We start from the raw sequence: 22555 nt of genomic DNA, 5'->3' as shown, positions 1-22555 counted from the left end.
AGTTAGATGCTCGTCCTAGTTAACCCTTTGCAGCTATTTCAATAAATGTGTCCCAATTTTCAACCCAAGGTTGTTGTCTGCGTCTTCTTTAACCCATCTCCGCTCACAAATGGCGGCACCCATGGGCGCCGCCATTTGCGTTCCTTATTTTGGCACATGTAGTCTATGTAAACGTTTACGTAGACAGGCGAAAATAAGGGGAACGCAAATAGCATTTGCCTACGCGCATTTTTCTCCCCACTCAGCTGTGATAGGCTAAATAAACATTTACGTAGCCTATCTTGGCTGACTGCAGGGACGCAAATGGCGGCGGCTATGTCCGCCGCCATTTGCGTCCTGGCAGGACTGGAGGATTCGCGGCCGGAGGGACGGGGCACCTCCCCCCCGGCCAGAATTTGGGGGGGAGGGACGGAGCGCCTCCCCCCCACTGCGAATCAAGCTTCGGGATCAGGTAAGGGACTTTCGTACATCCCTAGGCGAAATGCCATCCTGTTCCTGGGCCATACAAAAGCCAAAGGGGATGTACAGCAGCGAATCTGGACAACAAGTTACACGAGTATCTACCCAATACTCTGAATACAGATATAAGGGGTAAGCTTCCTAACCTGCAACCTATTGAACTACTTTAACCATTCTAAAATACAGGAAAGCATTCATGCTGGCCATGTTCAGTGTGTTACCTTCTGCACTTTTGGAGGGGACATATAATAGAAGCTTATACTCTGAGCGCTTTTGGCCCTGAGATGCTGGCCTGGTGGGCCAAACACTGCTGCACTGTTCCCTTTGTTATGATTTTTGGCACATCTTTCTTACCACTATTTTACACGGACTACCTGGGGATTATTTATTTACTTACTTACTTACTTACTTACTTAGTATATTGATATACCACTCCACATTGAAGATTTCTGATCTGTTTTATACGGATTATATCTTCGCTGACAGAATTCTCAGGTAACTTCTAAGGTGGCTAGATGCTGTGCCAATGAAATTGTTTGTCGGCATGGGATGATGTCACTTGTTCGATAAAATTTAATTCGTTAAATATTTAAATATTATGAGTTGGTGATGTATAATTCTTTTTTACTTGCATTTCTAACTCACTCTTATCGCTTTTAGATTATTGTAAAAAATTAAGATCATGGCATCTGGCCCCATCTCTTCCTGGCATATAGAAGGGGAAGAAATGGAAGCAGTGACAGATTTTACTTTCTTGGGCTCCAAGATCACCACAGATGGTGACTGTAGCCATGAAATTAAAAGATGCTTGCTCCTTGGGAGGAAAGCTATGGCCAACCTAGACAGCATAGTAAGAAGCAGAGACATCACCTTGCCGAAAAAGGTCCGTCTAATCAAAGCTATGGTTTCCCCAGTAGTAATGTATGGCTGTGAGAGCTGGACCATAAGGAAGGCTGAGCGCCGAAGAATTGATGCATTTGAACTGTGGTGCTGGAGAAGACTCTTACGAGTCCCCTGGACTGCAAGGAGGTCAAATCAGTCCATCCTAAAGGAAATCAACCCTGACTGCTCATTGGAAGGACAGATCCTGAAGCTGAAGCTCAAATATTTTGGCCACCTGATGCGAAGAGAAAACTCTCTGGAAAAGACCCTGATGCTGGGAAAGACTGAAGGCAAAAGGAGAAGGGGACGGCAGAGAATGAGATGGCTAGATAGCATCACCGATGCAATGAATATGAACCTGAACACACTCCGGGAGAGAGCGCAGGACAGGAAGGCCTGGCGTGCTATGGTCCATGGGGTCACGAAGAGTCGGACACAACTGAACGACTGAACAACAACAACAAATTTACAGCGCTACTTCACTTGGCTGGTATTGCGAGTGTAATAAATTTTACTAATGCCTCCGTGCTTCAGGATGAAAAAGCTTGGCTTTCGGTCATCACTCCATAGCACAGCACCCATACTCCTGAAACTCTGCATATTTCTTGCCCAGATACTTTGCTATAAAGTGCACCTCGAGGTACAACTTGAATAATGAAAGGAAGTGAATCGTCCTTTTTTTCCAAAATTTGCAGATTACCCTTCCACATGAACTGCCGGACCTATTCTTTTGTGACTTTGCAGGTCTATTAGTTCTGAACATTTTTATCGTATCTGACATTTTCTGAACAATAGCCTAAAAAAGGAACAAAGTGGTATAACAACATTCTCTTCATGAAACCCTCAAAATCCCAGGATTGCTCTTTCACTGAACTCCCTGTAGTTATCAGTCAGGGATTTTGGCAGGGTTGATCCTCTCAGAATTGGCAACTACCCTTGCAATGTTAATGTGATTTTGCTAAGAAAGAGGGATGTTATGAGCAGCTCCCTTAATATGTATGTGTGTTTGTGTATATATATTAGGGATGGCGGAGAATTTCTCCCCAAAACTTCGGGGGGCCGAGCGCCAACGTGTTCGGTCCCCCAAACAAGTTTCGGGGAGAAATCCTCCTCATCCCCCCCGCACCCCCCCTGGGACGGGACTTACCTTCACCGAATGTCCCTCCCGGCAGTGGGTCCGGCTGGCGGTTCGGCGGGTGTTCGTGCGGGGTGGGAGCGGCAGCCGGTCTATAGACCAGCTGCCGCCGCCGCCATTCCAATAAAAGAAAAAAAAAACGCCCCCGTGATAGGCTATGTGATGATTAACGTAGCCTATCACAGCTAGATTTGCAAAGTCAGCTGTGATAGGCTACGTAAATCGTCACATAGCTTATCACGGGTGACTTTAAAAAAAAAAAAGCACGTACGGATAATGGCGGCCCCCATAGGGAGCCGCCATTCCCGTTCCATATTTGGTCGCCGTAGTCTACGTAATGATTTACGTAGACTACAGCGACCAGATAAGGAACGCGAATGGCGGCTCCCTATGGGGGCCGCCATTAGCGTATGAGCTTTTTTTTTTAAAGTCACGCGTGATAGGCTAAATGATGATTAACGTAGCCTATCACGGCTGACTTTGCAGATCTAGCCATGATAGGCTACGTTAATCGTCACGTAGCCTATCATGGGGGCGTTTAAAAAAAAAACACAACTTTCGAGTTCGCGGCCGGGCGAGGCAGGAACCCTCCTCCCCGGCCAGAATTTCGGCTGGGGTGAGGTGGGAAGCCTCCCCCCGCAACCTGAATTTCGGCTGGGGCAAGGCGGGAAGCCTCCCCCCCCCGGCCTGAACTTCGTGGGGGGAGCAGCGAAGCGCCTCCCCCCCACCACGAACAAGCTTCGATGAAAGGTAAGTGACTTTCGTCCACCCCTAATATATATATATATGTGTGTGTGTGTGTGTGTGTGTGTGTGTCTGTATGTATCTGTGTGTGTGTGTCTGTATGTATAGGTGGGAAGTACAACAATCCCTGTGGATGGATAGATAGATGATCAATATTATTGAGAGAGTTGTTTGTTTTGTTTTGATTTGATTTTTAAATTTGGAAGGCATAATTTTTAATACCATAATTAAAAGTCTATGACACCTGTTGATATTACCCAATCCTGACCAAGAGCCCGGAGAGAAAATCTTCGTAATTGTTCTCATATTTCCCACGTCAAAGGGAAGCTCACCCATCTTCATCATGGTGTGCCAACCAGAAATCCAGTCCCACCTGATTATAGGCCCTATGCCAAACAATCTTGTCCTCATGAAAGAAGAATCCTTTTTCTTCAGGAGCATTGGAATCTACCCATCCAACTCTGACTTTAAGGAATGACTTGTTTGGAAATGTCACCAAGTTAAGTATGTCAAATCCACCTTCCACTTCCTTGTTATCATTCAAAGAGATTCTTTCTCCAGCAGAGTTGTTAAATGAAATACCTTGAAGCAAATAGTGCAGCTAGTGGAAAGAGAAAAAGAAAGGAGAGTATTACACAATACTGAAAATAAATCATAATACCTCTCCTTGCTAATGTGGCTTCAGACTTAGTCACACATGAAGCAGATTCGCTGAAGTCAATGCTACAAGAATGGCATGACTAACCAAAGTCCCATTGATTTAACTGGATCTACTCTAACCTTGTCTAAGGCTTGATCCCACCCATTTTTAAATGCAGGTTCATCTAACAAAGTTCCAGAGGAAGATTTTAAAAATAAAACGTTCAAAGAAAGAGTGATGCAGATTTACTGCATCACATGCTTTAGGCTAGAAGGAAAGATCAATGTGTGTGATGCCATTCACCAATTATTTATGGAAGATAAATTGAGCTCCTGTCCACACCATTTGTGCTAACTTATTCATAGAAATACTGACATGACATGGAGGGGACATTACCTGCCAGGGCTGCAGTTCTTGAAGTTCACCTTTTCTGCCCCCCACTCTTGCTCTGTGATTGGATCTAGATGAATACAAGCTATGTAAAGCATGTGCCACAGCATAGACAGCATTATAGATAGTGTAGCTGTGGCCAGTCATGTGCATTTCAAAAAGAGGCCCAGGAAGGCTCTCCAGCCTCTCCTCCCCAGTACATGTTCCAGAGACCTGATACGGCAAGCTGGGGTCTGGAACTGAACAGTCGAATGCTTGCTCCCAGAAGTCCTTCAGAAAAGCATCTGCTTTAGTCCAATCGGGCTTTAAGATCTGAAGAAATGTCTGGAATGCCAGAAGCTCATTGGAGTGAATCATGAAGGAAATTGCACCATGGAACAGGCCGAAATCCGAATCCCGGTTTAAGCTCCCTAGTGTAAAATCTATCTGGGCTGTTATAATCCAGACTTTTCCAACAAATCCATTTTCTCCATTCCAAGAAGCGATTACACCATTAATAAAAAAACGCATATACATCAGAGTATAAGTGTCACCATAGATGGTAAATATTCTCGATTTCCTAAAATTGATAAGTTGATGCATTTTATTGGCTCGAGCATTAAGCAAATTTGGAGTATCAACAGGATGTTGGGGTGGGATTCGTTCTGTGAAGTCTGAACAAATTCTGTTCTGGGAAAGCAATGGCTCCAGGGCCTGCAAGAAACGATGTCCTTGATCATCATCCACCACAAAGAGCCCAACCCACGTCCATCCGAAATGCTTAAGCAAGTTGATAATACCCAAATACTGATGGGCTTCATTTGGGACCATGCGGTAAAAGGAAGGGAGCTGCATCATCTCACTCTCCACTGGGGCAAATGAGCCATACATGAGCTGAAATATATTTCAAAGAAAGATCTATTAGCAAATGTCTTTGAGTAAAATTCTAAGTTTAAGAAATTGTCAAAGATAAAATTTATGTAACATTTACACTGGGAGATGAATTATGATAGAATCATGAATACATCTACAGCATTAGGTAAAAGATGAAAATGCTACTTCAGTTCTTTCTACATTTAAATGCCATTTTCACCCATACTGGCATAACAACAAAGGAACTGTTGGCTGTGCAACCTACTCCTCTGAAATGTGGTGTCAAAATATCTGTGCTGGGGGGAGATATAGTCCTTCAGAGTCCTATCTCCTGCCCACCAGGGCTTCCTGCTGCTACTGCTTGTTTGGGAAGATATTGCTTGTCTTGTTATATCTCTATAATGCACAATTTGTCTGATTCTTAACATCTGTTTTTAAGTAGTGTTCAGCTTGAAAGCAAATTTTGTCATAATTGTAGCAATGAATTAGGAGGAGTGGATGATAATGTGTGAAATATAATGCAACTGATTTTTGCTGATGTAAATCCTGATTTGAATTGGCAGCTTTCAGAAGTGTTATCAACTCTTGTGCCTAAAATGCGGGGACATGGGGATGCAATTTTTGATAAGGTGATCTTGTAACTATGACTGACTCTGCTCTGATTGCTCTTCCATATGCCTTCTTTATCCAGTCCTCATCTGGTGTCTTTTTCATCATAAGGAAAGACTTGTTCCTTCATCTCCCTCTTCCTAAACTAAAAATTACAATGCTGGAGAGGCAAGAGAAAGAGTGCACTGCAGACAAGATCACTGAAGCTGCTATAATCTCTGAAGCACAGATCCTACATGTGGAATCTTGTAGAGACTTAAGATTTGTGCCATGCGGAATGAGGTAACAGAGGCAAGTGCCCCAATGACAGCTACTAGTTTTCTGTGGGCACCACATTCATAGTTGGGGACAAAGCTATGGGATTTGAAGAGAAGGTCCAGGGTGGTACGATAGGTCATCTGAGCATCATTGTAGCTGTCATAGATGTGGAATCCGAGTGTGACATTCAGTAAGATCTTTGGATTCTCGTTGATCTCATTTACAGCAAAAGCCAAGGCCAAGATGTGCTGGTAGAACTTGGTCATCACTCTGAAGAAAAAGATAGACAGTCGTTCACTGGAGAATTATACAACACACAAGGCTGTTTGATCACAGTATTGGTCTGTTCCGCTTGCCAACTGTAATTATGCCCCTTTATTAGTTCATTGTGATGTGGGTATAACTGTCTTTCTTAAGCTTATATCAGATACATTGTCTCAATGTCTTGCTGAATCTCCCTGCCTCCCAGCATCTACCACCTAAGGCAGCTTCCACCCTCTGTCTCCTGGTAGGGCTGGACCTGGCTAGGACTTGGCCATGTTGCTAGATCATTATCAATACAGTGGAGTTGAAATCCCCCACCCCTGCTTCTGCATTTGTGCACTGGCCCCATGCAGCAGTACAGAGGTCCAGGGAAAAAACAATGGCTGCTGTTCATGTTCCCAGTTTTCCTTTATCTGTGCAATCATATCACACTTTGACTTTTCTGGGCGGGCGGAGAAATCACTGCTGGTACGGAAAACATATAATGAGGGCAAGATGTAATTACCATGGAAAGGAAGTTCATGGTAACACTATGGAAATGAGTGGGAAAACGTTGGAGAAATAATAATAATGGAATTTCAAGCCAAGCCTTTTCAACATGATTTGTCACCATTATTGTGATAGAATAGGAGAAATTCAAGTGGCTCTGATGTAGGGAGAAAACTGCCATGAAGATTGTCAAGGAAGAGACAGGGAGGGAAAGCACAGAGCTCTATGCATGAAGCCAGTTAATCTGATGAAAGAAAGATGTCAGGACACAACTAAAAAGAGAATAATGTGTGTTTAATGAGAATACCAGAGTTTCAGGTAAAACTAAAGGCATAGTAAGTATTGCGTTCTACAACCTCAATGCAATGTAGCAGCTTTATTTTTAATCCTGATATTGAGTGTGTGTGCATGCCTTCCATGATCAAAGAGCCTGTGTGAGTTTGAGATCCAGATTCAGGGTATTGCATGTTGGCTCATGTTCCAATAATGCCAGGAAAAAGGAAGCTAAGTTTGGTGCCTTAAACGGACACACCCTGTGATCATTAGACATGTTTTGCTGTTGTTGTTTTGTGAATATCACAAAGTGTGCTTTATTAAATCTATCCTCCATGTACCCACACTTGTCCTTGGTCGTTCATGACCAAATCCAGATGTGGTGGATGGAGTGCCCATATGAAACAGAACATGTCAAAATGTTCTCTTTGCATCGGAACGCTGCTGTGGAAACGATTTTGTCTCAGGTTGCGAAACACAGTAGAGTTAGACAGCCATTTTGGACCATGAATTCACTGGAATTCAGCCCCCCTGGGATCCGTGATGGAATTCTCTAACATCCTTAGACTACGATGAGCTAGTGTAAGGAGCTGTTTTCTGAGGGGACTGTGAAAAGAGACACGGTGCCCATACAGAAATGCTTGCCCTTTCCCCAGTTATTGGTCCGTAGACGCTTAGCAACCAACTGTCAGTCAATGAGGCCTACAAGTACTTTTCAGTCCTGGGCTGCACCACTAGGGACAGGTTTGATTTTAAGAAAAACCTACCTTTAGGGAACTTACCACTACTGGACTCCCTTCCCTCCAATTTCTTTTATTGTTTAGACACTTACTTTAAATCATGTATTCATTTGGGTGCTTGATTTGTGTCCTCCTTCTAGGGCTGGGCTGGCTCAAATTGACGATGACAAATCCTCTTTTCTTTCTCATTTACTACGTAGCCTATCACGGCTGAGTAAAAAAAAAAACCAAAAAAATGTGCGTACGCAAATGGTGGTGCCCATGGGCGCCGCCATTTGCGTTCCTTATTTTGGCTCGTCTTAGTCGACGTAAACATTTAAGCACGTTTTTTTTTAATCAGCTGTGATAGGCTATATAAACATTTACGTAGCCTATCATGGTGTTTTTTAAAAAAAATTAGTCGTGATAGGCTACGTAAATCTTTACGTAGACTATCACGTTTTTTTTTTTTTTAACCTGGAAATGGCTGGGTGGGAAGCCGTCCCTGCCAGGAAGATCCGCCCCAGGTAAGTCCTGTCCCGGGGGGGTGGCGGGCCGTTCTGCCACCAATTTCGGGGGGCCGAATGCGCTGGCATTCAGCTTCCCTGAGATCCATGGCGGAACTTTTGTACATCCCTAATTCCGATGCAAAGAGAGTTTCCCCACCAGCCAGCCATTCTGGACTATTAAGAAGTCCTTCATAGCCCAGAGGATGTTAAAAGCCTTGACCTAACGACCATGGTGGCAGGGGGAGAGAAATAGATCTAGCTCTTAATAATATAAGAGGCATAATTAGGTGCCATTGAGCTGCACCTCATATCTTTTCCCCCATTGTTAAAAAAGAAAAGGGTAGCTTTCTAATTAGCTTTATCAAAGATTTCAAAGGCGCCTCAATGTTCAGATTGCAAGAGGAAGAAAGAGATTAATCTCCCTCCCCCCGAGAGAGGGAGAGAGAGAGAGAGAGAATACACTCTGATCTCTTGTATTCATGATCACTGGAGACTTTGTGAATATGACTGCAATTGATTTCTACTTTCCTTAGTGGTCTAGGGTTCTAGTATTGTAAGAATAGGTGTTCTACACTGTAATGTAGAACCTATAAATCCCTCACAATATTTCTGGGATGTAGCACATATTACACTTTATTTACCTGAGAAGACAAACTGTTTTCCAAAAGACACTCTACAAATGGAGAAAACATTACTACAAAGTGAACCCCATGTGTAAGTCTAGCGGGGCAGCGGGGGGCAATGAGTCAAACTGCTGGAGGTCACTCATCAAAATGTAAAGTCCTATAAATAAGTACTTTCCTATCAGTTCTACCTCAACGTCACCACAGACTATCCTGAAACAGACCTCTCCTATACAGCCAAGTTTCAGACTGGCTGAGCAATTTTCCCAGTATAAGCCATAGAACCTATTGCCCCCCTCCACCAATTTCTGGTTGTACTGGCTATTCAGCCTTCTTATCTTTAACACAGGACCACAGTTGTGCCTTGTGCCTCACATGACGCATAACAGCTGTGTCCTGTTTAATTCTGTTTTGTTTCCAGACATTTTAATAATGAATACATAACAATAATATTTGATGAGACTGCTACCAAGTATATCATCACATACAAGTTACATCCACAATAAAATCTTACAGGGTACCCTCACCTCCTAGCAGGAGTGTGCTTGTTGAGTGTTCCAACAAGCCAGTCCCGCCCTCCTCCATGTGCTATCAACCATGGGTTGTTTTTTTTGTTTTTGTCTTTTTTCCCACTCAAAGTTTCCATGGGAAAAACGGTTTCAGCAAGACTTGGAACTTTTGCAAGAGGTGACTTTTCCCCTGTGTATTTTGTTGCATCAACTTCTCCCATGAAATTCTTCCCACCTTGCAAATTATTCCACTGTATGAATGCATATCCAAATATGGTGTAAGAAGTGAAAGCACACAACCCCCCACCCAACGCAAACATATGAACACACACAACACAATGACATTTCTCCTTTTCTATACATCAGATAGGTAAAATGCATAGAACTATTGACAATAAATTAGTCCAGAAGGAGATGGCCGATGTTCCTTCAGCATTTTTGTATTTACAATGAAAAAGAGAACAAGAATTCCTTACATGATATAGTCAGAGAAAGACTGCCAAGGAATTTCCTTGAAAGAAAATTCTGGAAAATGGTGAATGAACTGAGAAACCATCCCACCAATAAGGAGGCCCCCTGACTGATGTGACTCATGTGGAACAGGGATAGGTTCAGTTGTGAGGCATTTTGTTGTATCTACATCACACACCCAGAGAAATAGCAGCAGCAACGAGTATAGTGCTGCCATCGCACTATTCTTTCAGCTTCCCTCTAGATGCAAACATCCCTGCTTTCATCTACAACCCCTGCCTGGCTTACGGAGGAAACCTTGGCTGGCACCTGATTTTGCCGGTAATTCAGGAAGGCAGAATTATCAACCTTGTCCCTAGCAGCAGCAGGGTACGAATGCATGGCTGAGGCATCCCGGAGACTGCCAATGAACTGGTGAAGTTCGTCCTATAATAAGACCTGAAAAAAGAAGTGTCACAGATCAGCGTGACAGAGCCCTCCCTGCCCATTGCCTTGAATGACACAACTGGAAGGGTTTATGTAACCACTTTCCTACTCGCTTCAGTGTTGTTTTCTAGCCTTCGGAAAAACCCGTGCTCCTTTCACTGGGGAATTTCACTGATGTGGATAATGACAGGGAGGATAATTATTTCTTGACCACATGTTTTCTCTGCTGGCACTACAAGCAGACAGCTTTCAGATCATGAGGAAATAGCAGCAGCCATTTTGGGCCATAAGATGAACTCATCAGCTCGACTGTGGTAGTGATGCAGTTCTACGTGATGCAACTGCTCAGCCCCAATTTCATAAAGGAGTTGGGACTCATCTTTTCTCAGGGTGGTACACAGTGGTACCTTCGAATATTTAGTCACAGAATGCAAGAGGAAATAAGATCCCTGATTTTGTCTGCGAGCGCCCGAAACTAATACCTTCTCCAAATATATGCCAACATTTTGTGCTAGTTTTGTGCCAGAAATTATTCCACTCACAACTGTGTACTGATACATCAAATGTGGGTTCATAGAGAACACACACAAAAAAACAACACTGTTAAATCACCTCAGAACATATGCCAAAGTTGTGTGCTATTTTTGTGCCGCTTTGTGCCACAAATCCAGAGGTTTGTGCCACAACCCAATGCATAAAAATCACAGACCCCTAGGTGTGGCCTGGGGAATGCAAAACTTTCCACATTGCGAGCGGAGATGGGTCAAAGAAGAGTCAGACAACGAGGCTTGGGTTGAAAATTGGGCCACATTTATTGAAATATCTGCAAAGGGGAACCTAGGACGGGCATCTGACTGTGCCAGCGACTAGCTGGCACTTCTCAGGCGAAAGCACACCCAGCCTGAGGGGTGGCGTCGATCTCGCCGCCCCTCTGGACTGCCCCTTCTGGGGGAGGGAGACCTTCCGGTGTCACCCCCAACCTGGTGCCGCACAACACCTGGGTGAGTGAGTAGGGTTGGTCTCCCAGGCAACCCGTATCCCCCCGCTGAGCCGCACAACCCGTTCGGGGGGCCTCAGGTGTCACCTGTCACCATAAAGTGCCTCTGCATGCACACCATCCCTAATACCTTTCTGCTTTTGCCCGTCCTAGCTGCCACTAAAATGTGACCTATGAGAGATTAGACTGTATTCACCTACTGGATGCACCCTAGCCCCAATAACAGTGTGAAGTACGCAAAAAGACACACAGTAAAAGGCCAATTTTAACTGTGAGCCAAAAATTCCTACATGGCTTCCAAAAGGGCAACCAGCATAAACCCACACTGCTTAAGGGAGGGCGGGAGGGAGCCGCGAGAGTGAGAGATCTGGTTTGGAGGGGGCGCAGAGCTTAAGAGGGCTCTGCCGACTCCTCCCCTGCTTGGTGGTGCCATGGGGGGGTACCCAATAGGCAGCAGCCACCTCTTCTCACCCCACCCGCCCGCAATGTCCCCCCCCTTTTTGCCAGACAAGCTGGCGCTGGGGTTAGGGTATTTGCGAGCGGAGATGGGTCAAAGAAGAGTCAGACAACGAGGCTTGGGTTGAAAATTGGGCCACATTTATTGAAATATCTGCAAAGGGGAACCTAGGATGGGCATCTGACTGTGCCAGCAACTAGATGGCACTTCTCGGGTGAAAGCACACCCAGCCTGAGGGGTGGCGTCGATCTCGCCGCCCCTCTGGACTGCCCCTTCTGGGGGAGGTAGACCTTCTGGTGTCACCCCCAACCCAGTGCCGCACAACGCCTGGGTGAGTGAGTAGGGTTGGTCTCCCAGGCAACCCGTATCCCCCCGCCGAGCCGCACAACCCGTTCGGGGGACCTCAGGCGTCACCTGTCACCATAAAGTGCCTCTGCATGCACACCATCCCTAATCCCTTTCTGCTTTTGCCCGTCCTAGCCGCCACAGGAGTCACAAGCCTAGTGCTTGTGAACTCCCCCCACCTGCGCAGAAGAACTTCCCGCAGGCCTCTTTGCAGATCAGACAGAAATATGCTATTCCCTACATTAGACAAGTGGACACCGTCCTGCCTGTAACGCTCCCTCCTTGTCCAAAGAATTTCCTGTGGGTGGTGCATCCATCACCCCGTTCACATAGGCCATAAGCCCTTTCTTTGTTCACTTTCTGACGCGCCCTGCCAACGGTAACGTTGTTCTGAGCCTTCCAATTGATCCAAGTAGCAGTGAGAATCGTATTGGCTACTTCTGGCCAGCTATGCCGGACCACCTTCAGATTAATCAAGGCCCGTTCGATCGGGTCCTTGCCTGGCTTTCAGCCCAAATCATTCCCTCCAATGTGCAGCACCTGGACCTGCAGAGGAAGACTGACCAAACCTTGGTGAAACACGGTGAGGAGGGGGGGGGGACTCCCATGGCATGTTCCATCTGCTAAGCCACTGGATCGTAGTGTGTTGGGTAGCGGAAACTAAGATCCGAAGGCTGGCGTAGAACCATACGTGCAGCCCAAAACACCATACTGTGCCCACATAAGAGCACCCGTACCGGCGTACGTCGAGTCCGGCCGTCTGAGGAAGAAAACATTAGGGCAAGCAAAGGGAAAATTGCAACAGAAAGAAAGCGGTCAAATTGTGAGGGCCCTGCTGGAATGCTTCGAACTGCCATCATTCCACTGCCAAACTTGTCTGTGAGAGACACCTGAAGTGGCTGCCTTCAATATATTGCTCAATACCAAAAGAGGGTTCCTATCGAAAATTACCTGGCCTAGCATGCTAGAGCTGATGTGGTAGCAGCTCAACTGAAATTTTGTTAATAGTGAACTGTCAGACTGACAAGACAAGGGTCCCTTCCAGACCCAGTATCCCAGTAACCTGTGATGACCCTGACGGGCATTAACCTCTGAATGGGTGGGTGGAGCACAGTGGGAAAGACCTGTACATTGTAGTATCTGAAGGCCCTTCTGGACAAGCCAGATAAGGAACACAAAACAACCCTGAAAATCCCAAGGGCCCCGCAGAGAGCTGTTAAAGCTGCAGCGTGGGACAGTGAAACGCCATATGGGGAGGGGCTAATGGAGGGCCATTATCTCGGAACCCAAAAAGGGAATCTGGAGAGGGTGCCCAGAATCTTACTAAAAGGTGGAGGCGGCCGCACCACCATCTCACAGTGGATGCCTGGCACTGAAAGCTGACTTGGCATCAGTAACTCTCCTTGTTGTGGCCAAGAAGACTAAAAAAGGCCAGCTCGCCCCTCCTGGCTCTAGCTGATATCCCCCTTATTCTTCCAAGAGATGCAGAATTGCAGCAAGACTGTATAAGGAAGGGCCATGAGTCCTGACTGACGTTTGCTCCTAAGGTGCGGGACCGCATACCCACCCTGGTGGCACCAGCACGTAAAGCTATATAATTTAGGATAACATGTTCAGCTTCAGTACGCCGGTCCCATGTAGTCTTGCAAGGATGGTACCTAGTAACAGGCACACCCATGAGGGTAAGGCCCAGAGCCTGTCGATCTGATTCCATGACAAAGCATCGGCAACTGGGTGTGCCAAAACCCAGCACATGGTGGGCCCGTAATCAGATGTAGACACCCAGACACTGGGGCATGGATGCTCTGCCCAACGACATGATCCCCAATTTCTGTGGGATAGGGACTAAGTAACTCGCACAGTGGCCATGTCGTACAAAGAGGGTTAACGACTTGGCTATGAGGTTGGCCCCAATGTGTACGGCTAGGTGAATGGGGAAGGACTCTAGAAGGCTGGTCCTGACAAATTCCGGTGGTGGCCCAACTCTGAGGCTGCTGCCCAGGGCACCACCAAACTAGCCATGCAATTCTGAAACTCAGGGTACCAGCGGCACCTGGTAAGATCTGCGGTTTGGCATTGAGCATTAAAATCCCGCAATATTGAAGCCGCAACTGCATATCCAGACGCACAGCGTGAGTGACCTTGGTCCGATGGTGCAGCCGCTGCAGTCCCTGTATTGTTGAACAGAGCCGGCACAGGAAGGCACGGCCAGGGGCCACTACCCTACTGGGAGAGTGAGAAAATTGCCCTACAACTTCATACAAGGGCTCCCTAGGGAGATGTAAAAAACCACCTGGAGTCGGCCTGAAGGCCAGAGATTTGTCCGGGGGGGGGGAAGAGAACATTGCCCAAGGGGATCAAACTTGATTCCCCAGAATGTAGTGCTGCATACAGGCCCACTGTCCTGTGGGCGAAAGTGACACCGAGATCAAAAGGTAAGGGGACAAATGTTTTGATTAAGTGAGAACACTACCCACGCTGCTGGACCCCATGTAGCAACATGCCCAGCAGGGACCAGGGGTCAGTCTACCAGACCGAGACAACCATATCTTTGGAAGAAGTGTTTCGAACAGGGCCCAGACACGCAGGGGGTCTTGTCAAGAATGGGCTGGCTTACAGGAAAGAGAGGCTATGGAATAGCCTGGACTCCCAAAGGGATGTCATGGGGAGTAGCATTTTAAAAAACTGAAGGAGCAGCACCCTTCTGACCAGGCTGGGGCACATTGGGAGGGGCAGTAACCTGCTACAGGCTTCCCGCAGTCTTGCCCCCCCCAGGGGGACCCTTCCACCCCCGGGCTATTGGACAGGAAATGGATGGGTGCGATCTGCTAACAAGGGAGCACGTGACGGAAAATGGCAATGGTTTGGGAGCATGTGACCGTGGGGCTGTACTCACAGCTCAGCATGCAGTGCCAACACACTGGGCCCGCAATAGGTGGAGGCCACTGTCAGACCTATTGCTGCAATCTGGCAGGGAAGGAGACATAACTAGTAGCCCAAAGGCCCTGGTCTCTCAGGTCCCAGCGCATAGAAGATTAGTAGCGACCCTTCCACAGACGGCCTCGGCATAAGGCAGCTGTGCACTCCTAAGGTGAAGGCCAATTGCAGAAGAAGCAGCCTGGATGGGCATTGCTCCTCTCATGGGATTAGCGGAAGGACCTAGCATTGCCACGTATGTGGGTGTCTGGGCGTGTGGGGGTAGGGACAAGAGATCCTAAGTTTAACCCTGCAGGACTCAGCCGGACACTAACGAAAGGGGCGTAAAGTGCTACTGAAGATATGACTGAAGGAACCGCATGTGGCCCAGGAGTCATATATAGGGATGTGTGGTTCTCTCACCCATACCCGGGGCAGCCGTGCCAGGGTCCCTTATAAGTAGGGGGGATGATGCCGTTAACGCTGCTAACAGGATGCCCCAGGAGGGTGAACCGCCTCAAATGGTGGTGTGCCACCTGGGAGACCCTGCGAAGATGGGAGGTAGCCTCAATAGTGTACAGGCGCAATGGATCGGGGGCCGCAGCGCCCTGGTCCCCAGCGGACAAGGTGAATGATGCTACTTGCATCGCTGCTGGTGTAGCTGCCTCAGGTGGGTGGGCTGCCTCCAGCCGTGGTGTGCTGCCAAGCTGAGCCTGCGAAGAAGAGGTGGAGGCTGCAATGGCGCCCAGAAGCGCTGCAGACAAGGTGGCTGGGTGATGCTTCTATGGCATCCAGATGCACTGAATCCACTGTAACCAAGTTCTGATCCCCAACCGGCAAAGTGGATGGCCTCGCTTGGGTGATGGGGGATGAGGAACTCGCAGGAGAAAAGAGCCCCTCTGGGGGCAGTGGGCTCTTGAGAATAGCCGGTGAAGAGGAGGTGGAAGCTGCAACGGCATCAGACGTGCTGAAATAGAAAAATAGCCGCGTTGGGTCTGTTCACGCATCCTTTCGGATTGGACTGCCGTTGTTTTCCTAGGCCTGGCCAGGGGAGGGGGAGGAATTCCTAAGGAACACTCAGCAGCCTCCAGGCGAACAAGGATTAAGGTCAGAACTGGGCCCGCCTCTGCCTCAGACCTGGAGTTGGGCCCAGGTTGAGGTCTCTTGGTGGCGGGCCCTACCCTTCCCCCTCCTTGCACCATGGCCCTTCTTCTGGGGCATGATGCAAGAAGGTGGAGTCCAGGGTCGGTGCTTGGTATCAGGCTGCCAGAGGCCTAGCACCAGGGAAGACAGCAAGGACCTAGGTCCCAGTGCAATACTCCAACCACAACTCGGCCAATCCCTGAAAGCACAAATGCTAGGGAAGGGGGAGAATTTCTCCCCAAAACTTCGGGGGGCCGAGCGCCAACGCATTCGGTCCTCCAAAGGTTGTTCGGGGAGAAATTCTCCGCCCCCCCGCCCCCCACCCCCTGCCCTCTCCCTGGTATGGGACTTACCTTTCACGAATGTCCCTCCCGGCGGCGGGTCCCGGTGGCGGTTCGGCAGGTCTTCGTCAGGGGCGGGGGCGGCAGCCGGGCTTTTGACCGGTTGCTGCCACCGCCATTACAAGCAAAGTAAAAAAAAAACAAACGCCTCTGTGATAGGCTACGGAACGATTAATGTAGCCTGTCACGGCTAGATCTGCAAAGTCAGCCGTGATAGGCTACGTAAATTGTCACGTAGCCTATCATGGGTGACTTTTAAAAAAAAAAAGCACGTACGGCTAATGGCGGCCCCCATAGGGAGCCGCCATTCACGTTCCTTATTTGGTCCCTGTAGTCTACGTAAATATTTACGTACACTACGGCGAAAATAAGGACAACGGAAATAGCGTAAATTATGTAGCCTATCACGGGGCTTCTTCTTCTTTTTTTTTACTTTTCTTTTGAAGTTCGCGGCCGGGGAGACGGGGCGCTTCTCCTCGGCCTGAATTTCGGCCGGGCAAGGCAGGAAGCCTCCCCCCCGGCCTGAACTTCGGGGGGAGCAGCGAAGCGCCTAGAGAGGGCTAACCAGCAGGACCCCAGGTCAACCTAGATCCTAGAGAGGGCTAACCAGCAGGACCCCAGGTCAACCAAGGCAGCACCTATAGCCTTTCACTGTAGGGCAGAGGCAGGCCCAGGGTGTGAGTGGGCCGAATGCCTGGCAAGTGCAGGCAGGTCACTGTCCACCACCCTAGGCAGGGCAACACCAAGAATGAACAGCCAGTATAACTGCCAGGTATGAATGATGGGGGGGATAGAGAAGGCATGCGCTGAGCGCGTTGCTTACGGGAAAAAGTATTGCATTATATATATTTAGTAATTATCATTATTTATTGCATTTATATGCCCCTGTTTACCACTTGCAAGGAGCCCAAGGCAGCTTACATTATCCTCCTCATCTACAATTTCACAACAACCACCCTGTGAGGTAGGTTGGGCTAAGAGTCTGTGACAGGCCCGTGACGTCACTCAGTGAGCTCCCATGGCTGCGTGGGGACTAGAACTAGGATCACCTGCCCTCCCCCCGGCAAATGCACTCACAGCTACACCGCATTGGGTCTTGTTTGCTAATGCCCCTGCAGCAGCGAGAACAGCTGCTGAAAGGAGCAGGGGCCATGCACCGCAGAAGCCAGTGGGTGGGGAGGCGAGGGGTGTGTGCACCACTGAGGAGGGCCGGCGAACCTGGCAGCGTGCAGCGAGCCGGAGGCTAGGGGCGGGCGCAGCGCAGCAGCAAGCGCTGATGCAGCCAAAGCCGCAGCCAGACCCAGCGAGAGGCTGCGCCTCCCAGTGCACGGAAGGCGGGGGGCGCAGGCGCCGCAGCCATGAGCATCGGGGCCCCCGGAGGCACACCAAACACTACTGAGAGGGCTGCCCCTCCAGCAAAGCAGGAGTGTAGAGGCGCGTCCGCCGCTGAGGGAGGGGCCAGCGCACCTGGCAGCGCGGCAAGAGGGCTACGCCTCCTGGCGAGCCGGAGGCGAGGGGTGGGCACAGCAGCGAGCGCCGACCCCCCCGGAGTCGCGGCTAGACCCAACGCGGGTCCGCGTCTCCCGGCGAGCCAGAGGCAGGGGGGCAGGCGCCACAGCCGCGAGTGTCAGCACCCCCAGAGGTGCAGCAAGCGCTGGTGAGAGGGCTGCCCGCCCACCCCTTAGGAGGCAAGGGGCACGTGCAGCACCGAGGAAGGGGCCGGCGCACCCAGGTAGCACGGCAAGAAGGCCGCGCCTCCCGGTGAGCCAGAGGCGAGGGGCGGGTGCAGGGCAGCAGCGAGCGCCGACGCCTCCGGAGCCGCAGCCAGACTCTGCGCGGGGCCGCGCCTCCTGGCAAGCCGGAGGCGGGGGGTGCGCACGCTGCAATTGCAAGGGTCATGCCCCCTGAGGTGCGGCAAACGTCGGCAAGAGGGCCGGCCTCCGAGCGAGCCAGAGGGGAGGGGCAAATGCAACGCAGCCGCGGGCACCCCCCTCCGAAGACACGGCAAGACCCAGCGAGGGGCTGCGTCTCCCGGCAAGCCGGAGCGCCAGCGCCCCCCCGGGGGCACGGCAACCGCCGGCGAGACAGCCGCCTGCCCAGCGAGACGGAGGCGAGGGGCACGCCTGCCGCAGCATCGAGAGCCAGTGCCCCCGGAGGCCCAGCAAGCGCCGGCGACAGGGCCGCCCCGCTGCAATCAGGAGGCAAGGGGCGCACGCGCCACAGCAGCGAGCACCAGTGCGCGCGCCACAGCAGCAAGGCCGGCGCACATGAGGCACGTGTACCACTCAAGCAAGCTCCAGCACTGGACAGGCCACAGGTGCGCTGGCTGCAATCTCGGGGGGAGCGACGGGACGGTTCTGCTGACAGCCAGGAGTTGGTCATCGCTTCCAGGTCAGCCGCGAGAGAGATGGTTTGGAGGGGGCGCAGAGCTTAAGAGGGCTCTGCCGACTCCTCCCCTGCTTGGTGGTTCCATGGGGGGGCACCCAATAGGCAGCAGCCACCTCTTCTCACCCCACCTGCCCGCAATGTCCCCCCCCCCTTTTGCCAGACAAGCTGGTGCCGGGGTTAGGGCATTTCTCATGTCTCCTCCAAACCTGTGCCAATGTTTTGTGCTATGTTTGTGCTATTTTGTGACACATATCCTGAGTTTTGTGCCAGTACCCCAAAGGTGAAAATGGCATACACTTAGGTGTGGCAGAGTGAATGAACAAAAAAAATCCACATTCTCTTCTCTCCTCTGAACCTATGCCAACGTTTTGTGCCAGCTTCATGCCATTTTGTGCCACAAATCCTCAATGTTATGCCAGCACCAAAAGTGTGATAATGACATCCCCTTAGGTGGGGCCTGGCAAAAGCTGAAATTTGTACCATCTGATATCACTTCTGAAGTTCTGCCAAAGTCTTGTGCTAGTTTTGTGCCATTTTGTGCCACTAATCCCACATTTTGTGCTCTCACCAAAATCAAAAACATCTAGCATAGAGAATGATAAGAAAATCATATTCTCCTATCTTCTCTAAACATAAGAGAAAGTTTTGTGTTAATTTTGTGTGATTTTGTGCCACAAATCCTGTGTTTTGTGCTGGCACCAAGATCGTGGAAATGACATATCCTTACATGGGCCTGGTGAAGGATGAAATGTCCACAATCTCATATCACCTCCAAACCTGTGCCAATGTTTTGTGCTAGTTTTGTGCCACAAATCCTGAATTTGGAAAGAACTGGTACCAAGAAACTTGTTAACAGAATATAGACCATGCAGTGAACACATGAGATATGTGTTTTCAGAAAGAAAATGCATACATTGCCATTAGGGATGGCTGTCACAAGGAAATCCATCCCCTGGGGGGAGAACAGATTTCCACAGAGCCCCCAGCCAGCTTGGCTTCCATTTGTGAGTTGAGCCATGGCCTTTTCCCACCAAAATCCAGGAACTTTATCAGATTTGTCTTTGAATTGTCATTTACGCAAACTGTAAGTGGATATTGCATAAGTTATACAAATTTGGGGCATAATTTACTTAATTTGCATAAATTGCAGCCGTAATATGCTTAATTTTGCAAAAATTGCACCTGCAAGTAGTGGGAATCTCAATTAAAAACAACAGCAATAAAACCAATGACCCAAAACTCTGCAAGCTGGCCTGAGTCGATAGCTCCCTTGTATGCATGTCAGTATGCTTTCTAGGGGCATGGCTGCCTGCTGTATCAGTGGTGGGGATCCAACACCGTTAGGAGAGGATTAAACAGTACAGGATACCTCTTTCTTTCTTCTTCCTATCTTATTTTATTTGCTGAAAAACATCCAGCACATCAGTGTGTAATACATATATGTATATTCATTTCATAGACCATAACATTACTACTCCAGAAATGATGAATGCAAAGTGGAATTTTCCAGTCAGAGCACAGTCAGTTTGTGAAAATTCATTCATCCAGTTTAAGAATTCTACCAGTTTGTACAAGGTAGTAAGTAACCTAGAAGTCTTCTGTTCACTCTCACCCAGCCTAGAGAAAGCAGGAAGATGCAGTCATGGATATGGGTTAGGCTCGATCATTGCATGTACAGTATGAGATCGTAGAATCATAGAATCATAGAATTAGGGATGGTTGAGAATTCCGCCACGGACTCCAATAAGGCCGGATTCTAAGAATCTGCCCCCCTGGAGTTGGCGGCGGAACGAAAGACTCACCTCCGCCACCCAGGGGAATCCACACAGGGCCGGATCCTACCTTCTGCTGGCCGGCCGCTGCCACCTGTCCCATCTGCTCCTGGCTGTCTTCAGTAGGGATGTCAGAGAATTCCACCACGGATCTCGGTGAGGCCAAATGCCAGTGCATTCGGCCCCCCAAACTCCATGGTGAAATGGCCTGCCATCCCACGCCCCCCCACGGATCCCCCCCAAGACAAGACTTACCTGTGGCAGATCTTCCGGGCGCCAGCGACTCCGGCGGCGGCTTCAGCAGTGGCCAGTGTGGCGGTCGGTCTTCCGACTGGCTGCCGCCGCTGCCATTTCCAGGCTTGTGTAAAAAAAAAAAAACGTGATAGGCTACATAAAGATTCACGTAGCCTATCATGGCTGGGTTAAAAAAAAAAAAACATGACTTTTTTTGATGGTTGGGTGGGTTTAAACAAACAAACAAACCGCATACGCAAATGGCAGCGGCTATGGCCGCCGACATTTGCGTTCCTTATTTTTACCATCTTAATCTACGTAAATATTTACGTAGACTATGAAGGCGAAAATAAAGGGGAACGCAAATAGTGTAGCGGGTGCTATTTGCGTCCCCTTTTGATTCTCTGTTTTATCCTACGTAAAGATTTACATAGGCTAAAACGGTGAATGACAAAGGGACGCAAATAGCACCCGCTACGCTATTTGCGTTCCCCTTTATTTTCGCCGTCATAGTCTATGTAAATATTTACGTAGATTAAGACGGCCAAAAAGAAGGAACGCAAATGGCGGTGGCCGTAGCCGCTGCCATTTTCGTATGCGGGTTTTGTGTTTTTTTTACCCAGAGCCCTCCGCGGCCGGAAATCCGGCTGCGGACGGCTCTGGCATGGCCGGGCCTAGCCAGCTGCTCCGCGGAGCTGCCGCGGAGCACAGCCAGCCATTCGAAGATTCCAGGAGGAGGAACGGAGTGCCTCCCCCCCCAGTGAGGATTCCGGGCTGAGGGACGGAATGCCTCCCCCCCCAATAAACATAATCTGCGAACAGGTAAGTCACTTTTGTACATCCCGAGTCTTCGGACGCAGGTGGCATCAGGCATAACAGACGCCATTTGCGTCCCTGCCGTTTGCCGTGATAGGCTATGTAAATCTTTACATAGCCTATCACGGCACAGAGCAGGGATGTAAATGGCACCCGCTACTCCAGACGCCATTTGAGTCTGACGACAGGCAGGGCGGTAGTGGACATACCCGGCTGGTGACTCCGTGGATTTGCTGCAGAGCGGAGCTGGCTGGGGAGGAATCCAGGGGAGGAACGGATCACCTCCCCCCTCCCCCGCGGACGTCACCTGGCAGATTCGGAGGTGAGTTTCGTGCACCCTACATAGAATGGTAGGGTTGAAGGGGCCTACAAGACCAACGAGTCCTACCCCTGCTCAATGCAAGAATCCAAGTCAGAGCATCCCTGAGAGGTGGCTGTCCAGCCTCATCTTGAATGGCTCCAGTATGGGAGAGCCCACTACCTCCATAGGTCATTGATTCCATTGTTGTATGGCTCTAGAAAGATATTAAAGAAAAACATCTTCAACCATGATCATGATGTGGCTGACTTCCCTAGTCCTTAAATTCCTCTAAATTGATGATTGACAGGCCCGGAAGACAGAGTTGTGCTTTGTAAATTGATTCCATGACATCTCCCATGATCTCTTTTTACTTAGGTTTTTAGTCTAGACTTGTCTGAAGAGGAATTAACTACTGAGTTGAAGGCTCCCCCAAGCAACACCATCCCTTCCTTGAAGGAGTTATGTTTCAAAAGAGTCCTGACCTGCAGAGGAACTACAGTTTATTACAGATTGCTACTATATTTTGGGAAAGGGGGCAACTTTGCAGAGCCTGGGGTTCCGTTCCTACCCACCAGTGGCTGCACATGCCTCTC

General features: G+C 49.2%; 1 protein-coding gene across 1 annotated transcript; it reads right to left on the bottom strand.

Moving 5' to 3' along the window:
• Positions 1–3352: 3352 nt before the first annotated feature.
• LOC146342826 (vomeronasal type-2 receptor 116-like) lies at positions 3353–6107 on the bottom strand. Its single transcript, XM_084808649.1, has 2 exons — positions 4257–6107; positions 3353–3821 (listed from the first exon to the last, which is right to left on the bottom strand). Exons 1-2 carry the CDS (start codon positions 5118–5120, stop codon positions 3549–3551), a joined length of 1137 nt encoding a protein of 378 aa, XP_084664775.1. The 5' UTR covers positions 5121–6107; the 3' UTR covers positions 3353–3548.
• Positions 6108–22555: the final 16448 nt, after the last annotated feature.

Source organism: Heloderma suspectum, chromosome 6, assembly GCF_057233095.1.
Source record: "Heloderma suspectum isolate Gila_16-S chromosome 6, 16-S_ref, whole genome shotgun sequence".
Taxonomy (NCBI): Eukaryota; Metazoa; Chordata; class Lepidosauria; order Squamata; family Helodermatidae; genus Heloderma; species Heloderma suspectum.
Note: the sequence above shows the minus strand (reverse complement) of the source record. Positions and strands in the feature narration are given on the sequence as shown.